This window comes from Chiloscyllium punctatum, chromosome 37, assembly GCF_047496795.1.
Source record: "Chiloscyllium punctatum isolate Juve2018m chromosome 37, sChiPun1.3, whole genome shotgun sequence".
NCBI classification, from domain to species: domain Eukaryota; kingdom Metazoa; phylum Chordata; class Chondrichthyes; order Orectolobiformes; family Hemiscylliidae; genus Chiloscyllium; species Chiloscyllium punctatum.
This window is the reverse complement of record NC_092775.1, coordinates 43,722,204-43,742,059: the sequence shown is the minus strand read 5'-3', so window position 1 is coordinate 43,742,059 and position 19,856 is coordinate 43,722,204. Positions and strand designations below refer to the sequence as shown.

The 19,856-nt window shown below is 40.9% G+C and overlaps 1 protein-coding gene across 3 annotated transcripts in view; it reads right to left on the bottom strand.

Annotated features, from left to right (window-relative positions):
- Positions 1–19,856, bottom strand: part of LOC140463053 (phosphoprotein associated with glycosphingolipid-enriched microdomains 1-like) — a 108,724-nt gene that overhangs the window by 51,226 nt on the left and 37,642 nt on the right. For all 3 annotated transcript variants that reach the window (XM_072556688.1, XM_072556689.1, XM_072556690.1), the window contains exon 2: positions 3,816–3,991. In XM_072556688.1, coding sequence (XP_072412789.1) covers positions 3,816–3,964 — 149 coding nt within the window. In that variant the 5' untranslated portion in view covers positions 3,965–3,991. The remainder of the gene's footprint in view (positions 1–3,815; positions 3,992–19,856) is intronic.

Genomic DNA, 19,856 nt, shown 5'->3' with positions numbered 1-19,856 from the left:
AAGTCCAGTGTGTTTTGGTGCAGTACATTTTCCTAACACTATGAATACATTTTATACAGATTTCTTTTGATCAGCTCATTGTGAATTGTAAGATTGTGTTCTTGGAATTTCAGCATAGCTCTGAATTGGACTATTGTGACCAGAAAAGAGAGGTCAGTATTCAAAATCCAGAAAAGGGAGAATCTGGTCATATTTCATATAGCAAGCATAGCTTAGGTGACATTGAGTGACTTTTCTAGGAAGTATGATAAGCAGATGTTCCTAACCTGAGGCAAAAGCTACTCCAATACCATCAGTGTAAAATGCTAAATACTTTGGATGGCACAGAAGAGTCTGTTCTGCATACTGGATGTTAACCTCAGGCAGAAGATAATAGTCTTGGCAGTTATTATGTGGACCAGGACTTAAATGACAAAAACTTGATTAATCTGATTTGAGAGATTTTAACTATTGTTTATATAATGTTTAAGCATTCCTATCATTTGTTCACACCTGTTTCAGGATAACTTGTTAGCTCCCGATTCCTGAACTGCTTGCATGTGGTTTACATTTTTAGACCAAACTAGAATATACATTTGGACAATTTTTTTTGAGGGAAAGTAATCTGCAATCTGTTGAATTATTTGTCATTTGTGGGTTCTTCAATGTCTAACAGAAAGAATGAACACTCTGGTCAGTGTCATCCTTATCCCCACATTAGCTTTGAAGCTTTCATCCTGAGATGACATGACCCTGCATTTAAGAGAAGTTTACAAGACTTGAGGGAAATAGAAGCTGTTACAAAATCACTCTATTTTTCACCGGGAAAATGTTATGATTCATAGGAAGTTAGGGAGAAGCCTTTTTAGTGATATGAGGACAGGGAGTGAATAGCTTTCTTTCAGCTGAAGAAGCTGCTGGATCTGGGGGGGGGGGGGGGAGGGGGGGCGGTGTTGGTGGAAAATGGGGTCACCACAAGGAGTTTGGGGGCAATAGAGACTGAGGATGTAAAGCCGAAAAAACAGTTTCAAACTGTCAACAAATAAATATTCAGGAAAATAGAAAATCTTGAACCATGAAGGTACTGATTTATTTGAAATGAATTTGATACCTCTATCCTAAGGCTGAACATCTTCAAGAGTTACAACAGGGAAAAATGTAATGGATGCTATTGTAATGAATTCAGTGTAAATTGTTAAATTTAAATCTGAAGTTGGAATCTGAAATGCAGCAAAGAGACATGTATTAATTGCCTGGTTAAAATATTCTAGCTGTGTGCATGCACAATGGAAACACATTACCTATGATCTCACCAATCTGTGTTGGTGTGTTCACAGCGATGGCTTTTTGTGTGCAGATGCGTGTCAATTTTGTTTTAACCACTTACTGCTAATATATACCTGTTGTCTTGTGCCAATTTAAATATTGTGGTCTGTAGGATATCAATGCTTTTCTTGCCTAGTGTGACTTAAAGTTTAATGGAAGTTAATATTGTTTTTGGAGAAATTGGTGAATCTTTCAAATTCTGCTTCTGTTTCAAAATATCTGACATGTCAAGACACATTCAGAAGGTGATGATACGAAATGACTATCAGCCAATTGAGAAGTTAGTAAGATTGGGGGAAAAAAGTCCCTGAAAAGCAAAAAGTAGCCCTTGAGAGGCACTGCTAAATGTCAAAGTGAGCTGTTTAAAATAATTGATCAGTGCTGTACTATTCTGTCCCAGTTATAATGAAAAAGGAAGGCCCTGAGTACTTTAGTTCTCACATTTCCTCACCCTTTGCACACTCCCCAGGCCAAGATTCATGCCATCTCCAGTCATTCTGTAACCACTCCATGCCAAGCTATGTTTCTGCATGCATCCTCATGTTCCCAACCACCACCCCCACCCTCTACCTGCCCCCCCCATGCTAGGCTGTGGCACTCACATACTCATTCATCTATTATGCATATATAGGAACAATGAGTCCTATACTGAGAATATCATGTGTAATAAAGTAATTTTAAAAGAAACAATTTATTCATAACTTCCATGTTAAAGCAAAATCCATTCACTGCTGTCCAATAAAAATGTCAATCATCCAGACATTTAGAATTTAATACTTGAAATGTCAAGCCCCTTGAAACCACTTAACAATGTGTAAATAAATAGCTTGAAATTGAGCAGCCATCAGACAGCCATCCCTGATGATGCCCAAAACGTCAATTCTCCTGCTCCTCAACTCCGCCTGACCTGCTCTGTTTTTCCAGCAGCCACCTCTCAACTCTAATCTCCAGCATCTGCAGTCCTCATTTTCTCCTAGCCATCAGATAAGCCAGAGCAGTCAGTCAAACAGGGGCTCAGATGTTTTAGCCTCTGATGAATATCTGGCCTTTCAACCGAGAATGCATAATGAAACTTGGCTGGGAGCCTGGCCATCCATTAGCCTGTTGAAATATTTGAACCCAGGGAAAACATTGTGTGGTGAACATCACTGGCTCCCTGATCTTTTTTGTCAATTATACAAGGTTTATTTATACAACATGGTGGTTGCAAGGGCTTGCAGCTCCGTTCTGAATGATTAACTGCGAGCTGGTAAAAGTATCAAAGGAGTTTTCTTTTAAAGCAAGAGGTAAATAATAATGACTTTTTAAAAAAGCATACTTTTGACAATTCTATTATCTCTTTTGAGTTAATTATTTTATACAGTGTGTGGTAGGTGAATAGACATGCTGGTATCTTAGCTGAATGTAAGCATGGTTTGGGGTTAGGTAAGTGGGTCATTGTCTAACATTGGGCTGTGGTGCATGAGAAGGACATTTTGAACTTATTATCAGGAGATTTCCTCATGAAGACTATGGTTCATTACATTCTGGAGTTGCCATGGAGCACAATGTTTGAAGACCTGGCCTGATTACATGAAAATTGCAGAAGATTAGGACACACCTATCATCTCAATAAATCCAGGGAGGTTGAAAGTGCATGATGTGGGTTCACAACTTGAACTTGCCCTCATCCTTAATTGGTTTCACTTGCCAAGTTATTACAACTCAATGAAAATCCAAATACCTGCTGTCCACATTGCGGATTCAAAGAATGTACAGATTAAGCGTACGTAGTTGGTCTCAAGACCATTTTCTTCCAGAAATAAAATATTTCTCTTCTGCACCCTGAAATCTCTTTGGCTGCATTTTCTAAATGTATGGAGTTCATTGCTTTTATATTTCTTTTACAATGCGTTCATGTTTGGTTTTCATCTCTGCAGAATAGTTTCTGTTCTACAGCAAGGTGAAAGTTACAGAATAAATCTGCAGTTAGTTATTGACCTGGTCTGGAAGAGAAGTAATGGGAAGCCCTGAAAGCAGGTAATCTCATACTAATTGAGCTTGACACCATTTTCAGTGCAATCCCAGTTTAATGTGTCCCAGAGGAGTACCTTTGACCTTGTGAGCTTTCGTATGCATTATTTCCAAGTATTTATATTGTAACCATGGTGGGGTGAACTGCTCAGAATATTGGATAGATCTGACCTGGTCAGGAGAATTTCAGTTGGTATTATGTAAAATAAAGGGGTACTGCCTGACACAGGGCCAGGACTGCGATTAGCAATCTCAAGCACATTGCTTCAATAAAAATAATGTGTTTGCTTATATGCAGCCAGTAGCCCTCAAGGTTGGCATAAACAGGTATTTACCAATAAACTCTTGTGTAAACCACCACATTCACACAGCCATCCCACTAAGGATCACTTTATCCATCCTGAACAGTAATCGAAAAGGCAGAAAAGCAGACAGAATGAGAAACAGTTTACCAGAAATAAATGTACAGTGGAGCTGAGGCGATCATTATTTCTTACCTTTGACAGTTATTACAGAGAAATGTGAGCAGCACCAGTAGCAGGAAGGCTCCCCCAGCCACTAACAAACCACAGATCAGGATTTGAGGCTGACTTTCCTGAGAAAATCCTGTCTCCTTTTTAAACACGTGCAGAGGAGAGGGAGCCATAATCTTCCCTTAGTTGTGCCCTGTTAACTGCGAAACAATAAAACAAAGTGTCATGAATCTGCCAAGTAGTCCCATTTTACAATTATTACAGGTATATCAACATTTGACTTATATACTTTATTGCCATTTTGAGTCACAAATTAAACACTAGTTGAAATGTTAGACAGTGTCATATCAAAACAGCAGAGCCGTTAATGATTCCATTGCAACATCTTTATTGTTTTGTTAGCTGTTGCTTTGTAGGTAGCATTCTTGCTTCTTTGTGTTCAAGTCCTGTTCCAGGGCTGCACAGAGAATAAAAATCAAGGCTGGTATTCCAGTGAAGAACTGAGGAAGTCCTGCAGAGTTGGCGACGCTGTCTTTCAAACCCTATCTGCCTGTTTGGGTGATGCTAAAGATTCTGAAGAAGTGCAAGGCAGTTACTTCTAGTGACCCGGTCAATATTTATCCTTCAACCAAGATTATGAAAACTGATGACCCCATCTTTACCACATCGCTGTTGGTGGAAGGTTGTTGCATACTGCTGCATTTCTCACAGAACAATAGAGGCTAAACTTCAAAGGGACTTCATTGCCTACACAGCTTTTGAGATATCAAGTCATCATGAAAATAAACACAAGTCATTATTTTGTTTGCAATATTTAATCAAATTCAAAATCTATTAATCTATTGAATTATTTTGACATCTATTTTAATTCTGCTCCACAGCACTCTTAACCTGATGAAAATCAGGCAGGACAGAGTCATTAAAATGAAGTGTGGATTCATACATCCTTTTCCAACCTGCCCTGATAAATTGGATGCATAAGCACATCCACTTCAAACAGTTGGAATCCTCTTTGAAGGTGCAAATTGAGATCCAATGACATGAGTGGAGACTAGTCAGCCATTTTAACTATAAACCTGAGTAATATATACTTTTCTGCCAAGTACAACCAACCAAGGCCAGGAGCAGCATTTCTTTGTTGCACTAATCTTCTGTAGGAACTGTTAGTCATTGTTCTGGATGGCAACCACCTGCTACTTTATGTTAATTTCTAGGCTGCTGCTTTGTGCCAACTTCCAGGCTGGATGTTAATGAAGCAAGGTCTCCTGGTAGCCACGAGCAACTTCATTTCACTACGTAGTTAAACTCGTGGCCAGATTTCAGGCAGTCTTACTTGTTCTTTGGTGCTTCATCATCTCCCATGCTTGCAAAACAAAAAATTAAGCATGGGGCAATTTTAACCTTGCCTGCCTGACAAAACAAAAGCAGAGGACAAAGACCCTTAAACCAGACTTTGCAGTGATGTCCTCCTCCTTTCTGACGTGCTTCATTTTTAAACATTGACAGCAAAGGACACCTGCCAATGGGCATCTTTCCTCCAATGTACAGATTAAGCTCAAATTACGTAATTGTGGCTTAACCACATAATCAGTGGTCTGAGTTGGTATCCATTGTGGCATTCTCAGCTAGTAAAGTTAGCAGGAAGAATCTATGCCAGAAGTTTAAAACTTATTTTACTTTCTTGTGGGTTCACAAAGACTGGTGTTCTTTTCCAGGTCATACTAAGCAAACTTAGCTTTCCCTGTATCCCTCCCCTTACCCAATTGCATGGCCACCAAGCCCTACCATTGTACGATTGAACTGAGGGCTGGAGCCCTTTGTTATGGTGACTGGCAGCTATCTGTCAAACAGATACCTGTCCCCACTAACTTGATGCAGATAAGGGACTGTATCATGCAATTACCAGGGGGTTCCTGGCTTCATGCTACTTAGGTAAAAACAATGACTGCAGATGCTGAAAATCAAATACTGGATTAGTGGTGCTGGAAGAGCACAGCAGTTCAGGCAGCATCCTGATGAAGGGCTTTTGCCCGAAACGTTGATTTCGCTGCTCGTTGGATGCTTCCTGAACTGCGGTGCTCTTCCAGCACCACTAATCCAGTATTCATGCTACTTAGGCCAGGATAATCATAGAGATATACAGCACAGAAACAGACCCTTCAGTCCAAATCATCCATGCCGACTAGATATCCTAATTAAATCGAGTCCCATTTTTGCAGCATTTGCCCATATCTCTCTAAACCCTTCCTACTTATATAAGAATCCAGATGCCTTTTAATTGTACCAGTCTCCACCAGTTCCTCTGGCAGCTCATTCCATACACACACCACCCTCTGCTTGAAAAAGTTGCCCCTTAGGTCCTTTTATACCTTTCCCCTCTCACCCTAAACCTATGCCCTCTAGTTTTGGACAGCCCCCATCCCAGGGGAAAGACTTTATCTATTTACCCTATCCATGCCCTTCATGATTTTATAATCCTCTATACAGTGACCCTGTACACTCTGAGACTCTGACACTCCCAGTAAAACAGCCCCAGCCTATTCAGCCTTTCTCTTTAGCTCAAACCCTCGAACCCTGGCAGCATCCTTATAAATCTTTTTTTAATCGTTCCAAGTTTCACAACATCCTTCCTATAGAAGGGAGACCAGAACTGCATGCAATACTCCAACAGTAGCCTAACCAATGTCCTGTATAGCCACAACATGACTTCCCAACTCCTATACTCACCAATAAAGGCAAGCATACCAAATACCTTCTTCAGCAACCTGTCTACTTGTGATTCCACTTTGAAGGAACTATGAACTTGTACTCCAAGGACTCTTTGTTCAGCAACTCTCTCCAGGACCTTACCATTAAGTGTATAATTCCTGTCCTGATTTGCCTTTCCAAAATGCAGCACCTCGCATTTATCTAAATTAAACTCCATCTGTCACCCCTCAGCCATTTGCCCTTTTGATCAAGATCCCATTGTACTCTGAGGTAATCTTCCTTGCTGTCCACCACACTTCCAATTTTTGTGTCATCTGCAAACTTACTAACTATACTTTCTATGTTCACATTTAAATCATCTATTTAAATTATGAAAAGCAGTGGACTCAGCACCAATCCTTTTCGTCATAATCATAGAGATGTACAGCACAGAAACAGACCTTTCAGTTCAACTTGTCCATGCCGACCAGATATCCCAACCCAATCTAGTCTCACCTGCCAGCACCTGGCCCATATCCATCCAAACCCTTCTTATTCATATATCCATCCAGATGCCTTTTAAATGTTGCAATTGTACCAGCCTCCACCACTTCCTCTGGCAGCTCATTCCATACACATACCACCCTCTGTGTGAAAATGTTAGCCCCTTAAGTCTCTTTTATTCCTTTCCCCTCTCACCTTAAACCTATGCCCTCTAGTTCTGGGCTCCCCGACCCCAGGGAAAAGACCTTGTCTATTTATCCTATCCATGTCCCTCATGATTTTATAAACCTCTATAAGGTCACCCCTCAGCCTCTGACGCTCCAGGGAAAACAGCCCCAGTCTATTCAGCCTCTCCCTATAGCTCAAATCCTCCAACCCTGACAATATCCTTGTAAATCTTTTCTGAACCCTTTCAAGTTTCACAACACTTTCTGATAGAAAGGAGACTAGACAGTGGCCTAACCAATGTCCTGTACAGCCGCAACATGACTTCCCAATTCCTGTACTCAATACTTTGACAAATAAAGGAAAACATAACAAATGCCTTCTTCACTTTCCTATATACCTGCGACTCCATTTTCAAGGAATAATGAACCTGCACTCCAAGGTCTCTTTGTTCAGCAACACTCCCTAGGAGCTTACCATTAAATTTATAAGTCCTGCTAAGATATGCTTTCCCAAAATAAAGCACCTTGCATTTATCTAAATTAAACTCTATCTCCACTTCTCAGCCCATTGGCCCATCTGATCAAGATCCCATTGTAATCTGAGGTAACCTTCTTCGCTGTCCACTACACCTCTAATCTTTGCATCATCTGCAAACTTACTAACTATACCTCTTATGCTCACATCCAAATCATTTATATAAATGATGAAAAGTAGCCGACCTAGCACCAATCCTTGTGGCACTCCACTGGTCACAGGCCTCCAGTTTGAAAAGCAATCCTCCACCACCACCCTCTGTCTACTACCTCTGAGCCAGTTCTGTATTCAAATAGCTAGTTCTCCCTCTATTCCATGTGATCTAACCTTGCTAACCAATCTATCATGAGGACTCTTAGTGAAATCCATACAGATCACATACACTGCTCTGTCTTTATCAATCCTCTTTGTTACTTCTTCAAAAACTCAATCAAGTTAGTGACACATGGTTTTCCATGCACAAAGCCATGTTGACTATCACTAATCAGTCCTTGCCTTTCCAAATAAATGTACATCCTATCCCTGAGGATTCCCTCCAACGACTTGCCCACTACTGATGTCAGGCTCATTGCTCTATAGTTCCCTGGCTTGTCCTGACCACCTTTCTTAATTAGTGGCACCATGTTAGGCAACCTCCAGTCTTCCGGCACCTCACCTGTGACTATCGATGATACAAATATCACAGCAAGGGGCCCATCAATCACTTCCCTAGCTTCCCACAGAGTTCTCGGGTACACCTGATCAGGTCCTGGGGACTTATCCACCTTTATGCTTTTTAAGATATCCAACACCTCCTTTTCTGTAATATGGACATTTTTCAAGATGTTGCTACTTACTTCCCCACATTCTCTATCTTGCACATACTTCTCAACTGTAAAAACTGATGCAAAATACTTGTTTACCCCATCTCTTGCAGTTCCACACATACGCCGTGCTGACCTTTAAGGGGCCCTATCCTCTCCCTAGTTACCCTTTTGCCCTTAATGTATTTGTAGAATCACTTTGAAATCTCCTTAACCATACTTGCCAAAGCTATCTCATGTCCCCTTTTTGCTCTTCTGATATCCCTCTTAAGTATATTCTTGCAGCCTTTGTAGATTTCTAAGGAATCACTCAATGCTTGCTGTCTATACCTGACATATGCTTCATTCTTATTCTTGAACAAGACCTCAATTTCTCTAGTCATCCAACATTCCCTACACCTACCAGCCTTGTCCTTCACCATAATGGGAACATACTGTCTCTGGACTCTCTATCTAATTTTTAAAGGCTTCCCATTTTCCAGCTGCCCCTTTATGTGCAAACATCCCTATGTCCCCAATCAACTTTTAAAAGTTCTTGCCAAATACTGTCAAAATTGGCCTTCCTCCAATTTAGAATTATAACTTTTAGATCCAGTCTATCGTTTTCCATCACTATTTAAAAATTTATAGAATTATGGTCGCTGGCCCTAAAGTGCTCCCCCACCGATATCAAGTCACCTGCCCTGCCTTATTTCTCAAGGGTAGATCAGGTTTTGCAACTTCTCCATATACTGAATCAGAAATTTTTCTTGTATTCACTTAACAAAAGTCTCTCCATCCAAGCCCTTAACACTATGGCAAATCCACTCTATGTTTGAAAAGTTAAAATTCCCTCCCATAACCACCCTATTATTCTTAGAACCCTCTGTATTCTGTTTGCTTTATCCTTATTCTGCCTGACTTGCAATTCAAATTAATATTGGGGCTATAAACTTGTCAGCTTGACTAATAACATACACATGACACAATTTAATTTAATATTTTACACCGAAAACATGAAACTTATTCTTCATGAGGTTGGCCCTATCCTCAATTGAGAATTCTTCACTACTTCAGTTGTGTTTGATCCATCTCCTGCCATTCTGCCCTCACTGTCCCATAATAATGATAAGGTCCCCTGGTCCTCACTTTCCACTCCAACAGCCTCTGCATCTAAACAATCATTAGCTGCCATTTCCACACACTACATTGTTCCTAACATTTGCTTCAAACATGGCAGATGGGGAAATTGGTGTCCAGCTGGGGGAGCTGGTGCACAGGCAGAACTTCCTCGTCTCAGATTCAGGAGGACAGGCTCTGAGACTAGACCATTCCAGTGTTATCCAGTATTGCTCCTGGGTCAGTGCAGTATCAGCCAGCTGGAGGAGCGCCCAGCAATACAGGACTAAGGTCAATGTCACCTTCTACTACACCAACATACATGCCGACATCTTCTCTCAACTACTTCACACTCATTCTGCTGCTCCTATTGTAGACGCCTCCCACTAATACTCAAGCTCTACCAGTGTCCTTGCTCCCTTACTTACCCTCACCCACTCTAATCTCTGACACTATTAAATCTGCATGCCCTCTACACTGCTACTCAGTCAGGGCATCTCTCCACCTACATCAAAAGTATCAGCTATGCCATCCACTTTCATTTCCTGTAATAGCTCTCATTCCGGGATGAAAGTTACCCCCAATAGAGTTGAAAGATTCAAGACTAGCTGCCTGGCATATAGTTCCTCACCCCTTATGAGAAGAACATCCTGACTCTGACTGTCCTGAGTAGTTAACAAACTGTTTCCAAGGCCCTATCCTGGTTTGCCCAGAAATTATTGTGCCAGCACTCCCTGAGTGAAGTGCTATCCCCTTGACTTGATTGAGTGAGGCCTGCTGACAACCACGACAAGCATCCCTATAATAGATTATCATGAGTGGGTAAACTGGGAGGAGGATGCAGAGATGCTTCAGTGTGATTTGGACAAGCTGAGTGAGTGGGCACATGGATGACAGATGCAGTATAATGGGGATAAATGAGAGGCTATTCATTTCAGGAGCAAAAATAGGAAGGCAGATTATTATCTGAATAATTATGAATTTAAGTAAGGGAAAATACAATGAAACTTAGATGTCCTCGAACACCAGTTGCTGAAGGCAAGTGTGCAGGTGCAGCAGGTGCTAAGAGTGCACATGGTATACTGGCCTTCATAGCAAGAGAATTCAAGTACAGGATGTCTTACTGCAATTATACAGGGCCTTGATGGGATTATACCTGCATGCAAATTTGGTCTCATCATCTGAGAAAGGATGTTCCTCCTAGAAAGAGAGTGCAGTGAGGGTTTGCCAGACTGATTCCTAAAATGGCAGAAACAAAATCAGAAACTGCTGAAAAAGCTCAGCAGGTCTGGAGCATCTGTGGAGAGAAATCAGATCAATGTTATTCCGCTAGGAAGGGTCACTCAATCTGAAACATAAACTCGGATTTCTCTCTGCAAATGCTGCCAGACCTGCTGAGCTTTTCCAGAAATTTCTGGTTTTGTTTCTGATTGACAGCATCTTTTGGTTTTTGCCTCATATAGCGGGATTGAAGTATCAGAAGAGGTTAGATCAGTTGGGATTATATTCACAGGAATTCAGAAGAATGGGGAGGAAACTCATATAAAAACAAAATATTAACAGGACTAGGTGCAGGAAGGATGTTCCCAATGGCAGGGGAGTCCCGAACCAGGACTCACAGTTTAAGGATATGGAATAAACCATTCAGTACTGAGAAGAGGAGAAATCTCTTCATCCAGACAGTAGTGAGCATGTGGGATTCACTTCTGCAGAAAGCAGTCGATGCTAAACATTGTATGATTTCAAGAAGGAGTTGAAAATAGCACTTCGAGCTATGGGGGATAGGCAGGATCACACCATTGCTCATCAGCCATGATCATAATGAATGGCAGTGCAGGTTTGAGGGCCAAATGGCCTACTCCTGTTTCTATTTTCTATGTTTTTATGTGTCTGTACAAAATGGCAAAGCAAGATAGAAATAATGTGTGTATCCAGGTAGGTTCAATGTGAGTAAATATGATGACCGTGAGTAAAAAGGCCAGAGATACAGCCTGGTCCAGTCCATGAGCTGGGTGTGTCCTCCTGACCACCCAGGCTCCTTGCCGCAGCATTACAATGAGAGTTGCCAGTGTAGCTCGAGGTACAGCTTTGAAGAGCAGTAACATCCCAGAGGTGGATCAGAAATGTGCCTTGAAGGAAGGTTAGAGGTTGACATATATCAGATGCCAGGGACAGGGGATGCATGTCACTCGTGCCCATGGAATGTACCACAGGATGTTGATGCTCAGTGTCCAAAATGGAGATCTCTGGGAACAAGCAGCAAGCTGAATTTGCTAGATACTGCTCTGATTTAACTTCACATTTTCTCAACTATTAGCTTATTTGGTGTGTTTGGTAAGATCGAAAGCAGAATATTAATAAGTTAAATGGCATTGTTAACAAGGCCTTTAACAAATGATAATCATCCTTAATCAAAATCTTGCTGCAGCCTAGTGAGAATCATGCCAAATTGTTTGTGAGAATCATAAGAGGTGGCACAAGTTGCTCCTGATGTCGAGATGTGCCTCATTGGAACTTTTGTCTAGTCCTGGTACAAATCTCCCAATAGTCCACCTTGCTCTGACCCAACGTTCTCTCTAATCCATTTCTTACCTGACCTGACCACTGATGCCCATATGTAGCAATGACTTCTGGAAGTAGAATTCAGTGTGATGATCCATGCCAGCTTGACAATTGCTGGGTGCAGAATGTCAGAGCAGCTTAGAGGGAATATTGCTCTGACCCCTGTTAAACTCCCCCATTAACCTCTACTGCTCTATGGGATGAGAATTTCATTCAAAGTTGAAGCTTCTTTTCATTTCAAGTTCTGTTCAGTTGAAGTTAATCAAAAAAAAAACAGGGCAAGTGTGAGCAAAGATGAGCTTGGTAAGATGGCTTAAAATAAAAGGTGAATCTTTGACGGATCTACATTAAATTGAATAAGTTATTAAAGTTATAAGTAATATAAGTTATTTCATTGGCTATATTTATAAAACTGGACACCTTAACGTAAGTATAGGCAGGACGCAACAACAAACGTTATCTCCTTTTTCCATAATTCAAAACATTAGGAATAAAATGAGCATTAATGCTATCACATAGCAACACAGAAAGTTGCTGCAACTTCCAAATGGTCCCAGAGAAATCAGAAATTTAGATACAGAGATTAGATAAAGAATGAAAGGGAAATACATGCATTTACATAATTACTTTCATGACCTCAATATGTTTTATCGCCTTTCATTTACACAATTACATGCTTTGTAAAGTAGGAAACTGTCCAGTCTTCACACTATAGTTCAATAATGATGTTTGGAAGTATAGAAAAGGCTTATCCCGTTTTCTATCATATCTGTTTTAACCATTTCAAATTGCTTCGCATACAACTAATTTAGAAATATAGCTGCAGCCATTATGTCAATAGCTACTGTTACATTTTATGGCTAAGAGTTAAGAAGTTGTACCACAATTTCAGCATGGAAAATAATTTAAACATTTCTGAATTTAATTATACTAAAATGCTGTGCTAACAAAGTAATTCTAATACCCAGTAAATGCTAACAAAAACACAACTGAACAGAAATGTTTAATTTTTGAGATGTGTAGCTCAGGTTGATGAATAGTCTGTAAGTTTGCTCGCTGAGCTTGAAGGTTTGTTTTCAGATGTTGCATCACCATACTAGGTAACATCATCAGTGAGAGTCTCCAGTGAAGCATTGTTCAATCTTTTGTATTTATGGACTGTCATTGTCACACACGCTGTTTTAAAATTTATGTTCCCATTAATTTGCACAGCCATGCTAACAAATCCTGGTGAATGGATTTAGGATTTATCTAACTCATGATGTGATTATTAAAAATATATCTTTCCAAAATCTAAATACATATATTTTAAATTAGGTCAAACAAGAATGTAAAAAAAAAACAAATTGGACTTCAATAGCCAGCTTGCTAGCATTCTGGGCCAACATATGGACATTTCTCATTCATCAATTATCAGAGTTGATGGCCACTGGTTTTCTTTGTGTATATTCCATACAGTCTCTTGTCAATCACTTTCAAAATCATAGCAAGTTAATCTCATCTCAGACAAGATTAGATAGGATTTTGTTGTTCAAATAAATGTTCATTGAAGGGAATCCTGTGAAGGTGGCTTAAATAGGAGAAAGTGAGGACTGCAGATGCTGGAAATCAGAGCTTAAAAATGTGTTGCTGGAAAAGCGCAGCAGGTCAGGTAGCATCAAAGGAACATCCTGAAGAAGGGCTTAAGCCCGAAACATCGATTCTCCTGTACCTTTGATGCTGCCTGACCTGCTGCGCTTTTCCAGCAACACATTTTTAAGGTGTCTTAAATATCTATTATTAAAAGCTTACTATATTTCAGACTCAAGAGGCTCATAATTCATAACAAATTAACAGAGTTACGGTGATCACAACAAATCTGTTACGTTATGCCACAATTATATCAAAATAGCACCAAAGAAAATAAACTGGTTTTCCCAGATGTCAAGCAAACCTTAAAATTAAGTGCACTTTATTCTACTTGTTATAGAGTTCATAGCTTGCTGGACAAATTCACAAAAGTGGTAATGGAGTCTGTGTGCTAAAATACACCATTGGGCATTGTAATCCATGGCCACAAGCCAACACTCAACTGTCCAACTACATAAAGGTCAGCAGTCTGATGGAGCAGAAAACCACAGCAGTAGGGGATTTAAGGAAACTAACTTGGACTGATTGAATGTTAGGGTTCAGAATGCATGAGTTACTTTCACATCTTTAAGGACAATCGCTTGGAACTCTACATATTACAGCTCTGAAATTGACCATCTAGCTCATTGTGCCATTACCAGTGTCAGTCTTCAACTAGTTTTCAACTGAAAAACTGTTTAACCTCGACATAATTTGTGTCCTTGAACTATATTCTTCTGCATTTTCTACAAGAATTTCCTCAAATTCTGGGCAAAGTACTTCAATAAGCTTTCCGGTAAAAAAAACTTGATGCCCTAACATGCTTGCAAACATTTTTCTAATCTTCCCTATTTCACTCCCCAAGTGATTAGATTAGATTACTTACAGTGTGGAAACAGGCCCTTCGGCCCAACAAGTCCACACCGCCCCGCCAAAGCGTAACCCACCCATACCCCTACATCTACATTTACCGCTTACCTAACACTATGGGCAATTTAGCATGGCCAATTCACCTGGCCTGCACATCTTTGGACTGTGGGAGGAAACCGGAGCACCCAGAGGAAACCCACGCAGACACGGGGAGAACGTGCAAACTCCACACAGTCAGTCGCCTGAGGCGGGAATTGAACCCGGGTCTCAGGCGCTGTGAGGCAGCAGTGCTAACCACTGTGCCACCGTGCCGCCCACCGTGTTCCCAAGACTAATGCTAAAGGTCATTATGGAAACCAAAACCAAATATGTTGAAAAGAAATAACATTGCACAGGATTTCACAGTTAAGTGAACAACCTTAGTAGACAGTGGGAAAAGGTAAATGAATCCAAATCATTATTTTAAGGAAGAGATGAGAGTCATTCCTGCTGCCTTGGTTAATATTTACCCCTCAGTCAATATTATATAAACAGATTCTCAAATCAGCATCACATTTTTGTTTGAGACAGCCTGCTGTAGAAAGTTGGTTGCCACATCTCCTGCATTACAATTGTGATTCTAATTCAAAATTACTTTATTGAGTGTCAACCACTTTGACACACCCTGTGGTCATTAGCAATTCAATATAAATGGAAGTCATTCTTTTTTCAAGGATTTCACCAGGAATTGAATTGAATTGAATTTATTGTCACGTGTACTGAGGCACAGTGAAAAGCTTTGTCTTGCGAGCAATACAGGCAGATCACAGTTAAGTAGCATAGATAAGTAAATAGTAGGTAAACAGTGGCAAAAACAAAAACACAGGTACAGGCAAATGTTAAGAGTTTGTGAGTCCATTCTGTATTCTAACAACAGTGGGGTAGAAACTGTTACAAAACTAGCTGGTGCATGTTCAGGCTTCTGTACCTTCTCCCTGGTGGTAGAGGTTGTAGAAAAACATTGCCAGGGTGGGATGGATCTTTGAGAATGCTGGCGGCCTTTCCTCGACAGCGGGCCTGGTAGATGGATACTTTAGATGGGAGGATGGCCTTTGTGATTGTCTGGGCCGAGTTCACCACTCTCTGTAACTGTCTGAATGGTATAGTTGCCATACCAGGTAGTGATACATCCACACATGATGCTTTCGATGGTGCATCTATAAAAGTTGGCAAGGGTATTTGCTGTCATGCCAAATTTCCTCAGCTGCCTGAGCAAGAAGAGACATTGCTGGGCCTTTGTCACCAGTGCATCCACATGAAAAGTCCAAGAAAGCTTGTTGTGGATGACCACTGCCAGGAGCTTAACACTCTCCACTCGTTCCACCTCTGTGCTGTTAATGTTTAGGGGCACATGAGTAACATCCTGCCAAAAGTCAATAATGAGTTCCTTGGTTTTGCTGGCATTGGGAGCTAGGTTGTTCTCAGTGCACCATTTTTCCAAGTCTTCCACCTCCCTTCTGTAGTGTGTTTCGTTGCCATCTGAGATTCAACCGACTATGGTGGTGTTATCAGCAAACTTGTAAATGGCATTAGTCTGGGATTTGGCGACGCAGTCATGGGTATACAGTGAGTACAGTAGGGGGCTGAGTACACACCTTGGGGGGCTCCAGCAATGAGTGTTAGTGATGATGAAATATTGTCCCTAATCTTCACTGATTGTGGCCTGTGGGTCAGGAAACTGAGGATCCAGTTACAGAGATTGGGGCTTAGTCTGAGATCACTAAGTTTAGTAATCAATCTCGAGGGAGAATAGTGTTGAAGGCTGTAATATAGTCAATGAGCAGGATTCTTATGTAGCTGTTCTTGGTGTCAAGATATTCTACGGAGGAGTGAAGGGCAAGTGATATGGCATCTCATGTGGATCTATTGGTCCGATAGGCAAATTGGAGTGGGTCAAAAATAGTGGAGAGGCTGGAGTTGATTAATGCCATGACTAGCCTTTCAAAGCACATCAAGACCACCAAAGTTAGGACCACTGGGCGGTAGTCATTGAGACATGTTGCATGAGCCTTCTTAGGCACAGGAATGATGTTGGCCCTTTTGAAACAGGCAGGGACATTGGCCTGCTGTAGGGAGAGGGTGAAAATGTCAGAGAAGACCCCGGCCAGTTGATCTGCACATACTCTGAGTGTACGTCCTGGTACTCTGTCTGGTCCCATCACTTTCCTTGGATTCACATGAAAGAAAACTGATCTGACCTCTGATGCAGTAACTGTTGGGATAAGTTTGTCAGGAGTTGTTGGAAAAGGTGTTACCTGTCCATCGAAATTCTGCTCAAAGCAAGCATAGAAGGTGTTGAGACGATCTGGGAGGGATGTGTCATTGTCTGTTATCATGCACTGTCTCTTTTTAGAACCTGTGATGTCATTCTGTCATTGCCATAGTTGCTGGTTGTCTGTCTGCATCTCTAGTTTGGATCGGTATTGGTCCTTGGCTGTCTTAATGGCTCTGCAAAGGTCATACTTGGGTTCCTTATATTTGAGTGGGTCTCCTGATCTGAAGCCTCACGCCTGGTTTTTAGCAGGTTCTGTATGTCATGATTCATCCAGGGTTTCCTGTTGGGGAACACCCGGATTGACTTCCTCAGTATGCAGTCCTCCACACACTTGCTGATCAAGTCTGTGACAGTGGTGGTGTACACGTCCGAGGTACCTCGGGCTGTTTGAATATGGCCCAATCAGCTGATTCCAGACAGCGCCGGAGTTGATCCTTTGCCTCCTCCGATCAGCACTGAACCTGTATCCGCGAGGGGTTCTCCTGCTTGAGATTTTGCCTGCAAGCCGGGAGAAGAAGCACGGCATTGTGGTCGGAGCTCCCGAAGGTGAATAATGCTTCAAACAAATGATAACACTTTACTTTGTTGTGTGACTCCTGAAAGTTTGTATATGCGTACGCAATTTTTTACAAGTTGGAACATGCAATAGACATGGCAAGTAAAGCCTGACAATGCTGGAAGAAACATATTGCACTAGAAGTGTCCCAATGAAATGTCTATATCTGAGGTATTCACCTGGTTGTTCTTTCCTCAAATAATGATAGACTAGCTGTGTATTTGTGTTGTGCCTTCATTTTAGATTCAGAACTATGCACAGCAGAACAACATATCAGGAATGTAAATGTTGTGGTCCATGAGCTGATTCACAGTTTGCATGTTAAAATTAAGGGATGAAAATTGTACTGATTGCGAACCCTTCATTCCTAATATTCAATCAAAGTGCCAACAACATGTTTTACTGACACTGTCATGTTTGACATGTGAAGAAATACTGACATCTATGGTCTAAAAGAAGAACAACACCTTCAGATTTTATTCTCGACTCGGGAGTCTTATCGAATGTATGAACTGACTGACTGACTGCTTCTGATTAGATTAGATTACTTACAGTATGGAAACAGGCCCTTCAGTCCAACAAGTCCACACTAACCATCTGAAGAGTAACCCACCCAGACCCATTCCCCAACCCTATATTTATCCCATACTAATGCACCTAACACGACAAGCAATTTAGCACGGCCAATTCACCTAATCTGCACACCTTTGGATCGTGTTGAAGCAATGGAATTGAAACTCAGCAGAGAACAATGTTAAACAAGTTCTTGCAGTTTCTCAGGTTCAACAGTTTGATTTGGTAGTGCAGACAATTTCAGTTCATGAGGGGGATGTTTGGGGTGTTGGATGTTCTAACATAATATTATATTAAAGCTAATTTTTAAATCTTGCCTGCCTGACCTGTGCTCACAGAGTAAGGGTTTATTATGATACGTGTCATGATCAGACCCTGGGCAATGTTCCACAGTTTATTATGGTTCCAGGCAGGCTCACCCCAGTTGTCAAATTCCAGGTTAGAAACAATGAACTGGCTCCCCTTCTTTATTCACCCACCCCTTCAGTCCATTGTACCAAGGTTAATTTACAAAGGAAAATGATTCATTTTCTTGTGGAAGCTTTGCTCCTAGACCAAATGAACTGATGTTTGAAAAGGAGCCAATTTAAGAGGCTTTCTGGAGCTACCAAAAAAAATGACTATTAAACATGAAAAGAAATAATAAGACAGTACACACAGGTTAGAAATGAGAAGTGAGTCCAAAAGAACATCAAAAACGTAAAATATATGTTGGTCAGTCCCTGGGTCATTCATGACATATAGATAGTGTAATGTTGCGGCTGATATTGTGGATGATATTGATAGCATCATTATTGATAACTCAACAGTCAAGTTTGAGATTGCTGGCTTTGCAGGTTGATAAAATTCACGTGTTCTGATTTCTTTCAACAGTGGCTGGCTAGTAGCATTCAGAGGAGAGAACATCTCTTCCCTTTCAGTACATGCAATGCAGGGCTAACTAGTTGGTGGTACTTCAACTGTAACCTTCACAGTACACGAGAGCTCAAAGTCAGGCTAGCGTGTGTGGGTGTCTCAGCTCAGGAGCACATCTTCCACTCGCATACCTTCCACTGGAACACTTTCTTCCACTAGCATAGGCAGACCAGGGTTTCAACTGGCTTTTAACTCCTGTTCTTGTGCGTTCTTGATGGGGATGATTTGATACATGGCTTTCTCTCAGACTACTCTCTTTTTCTCTATTGTATTCACAATCTGATCATTTCCAAGAGATTACAATGCAGCTTGTAATGCATTTTATTTCTTTGAAGCTAGACACCTGCAGGTGTGGTATTTGCAAGTTTCTTTCCAGACAACTACTGGATTTACAGTCATTTTGACTCACTCAGCCTTCTTTTAAAAGTTTGCTATATTCTGAGGTGATTCACATTTATAATCAGTGGTCATGTCACAGAACAGAAATTATTTAAAGTACATTTCATGTCTTTCCTATTGCGATAACTTGGATTACTGAACTTATTGAATCCTGATGAAATTATTTTAAAAAATCTTCTTCATGGCATTATTCAAATGCCTGTCACTAGGATTGAAGAGCAGCAAGATAGAAAAGCTGCCCTGATATACTGCAATACAGTATGTAGTGTTCATAATCCTGTTCAATCGACACAAATCATCTTCAGTAACTTCATCAAAGACCAAACTTTACATTAATCTTGGCTTCAGTGGGAAAGTTATTGCAGCTTTCCTTCACAATTATTTTGTTCGAAAGCCATGTGGCCCAGAAAGTACTTTTCCTTTCATTGTGAGGCCAAGATAAGAACAATCATGTTTTTGGTCCTCAAAAGGAA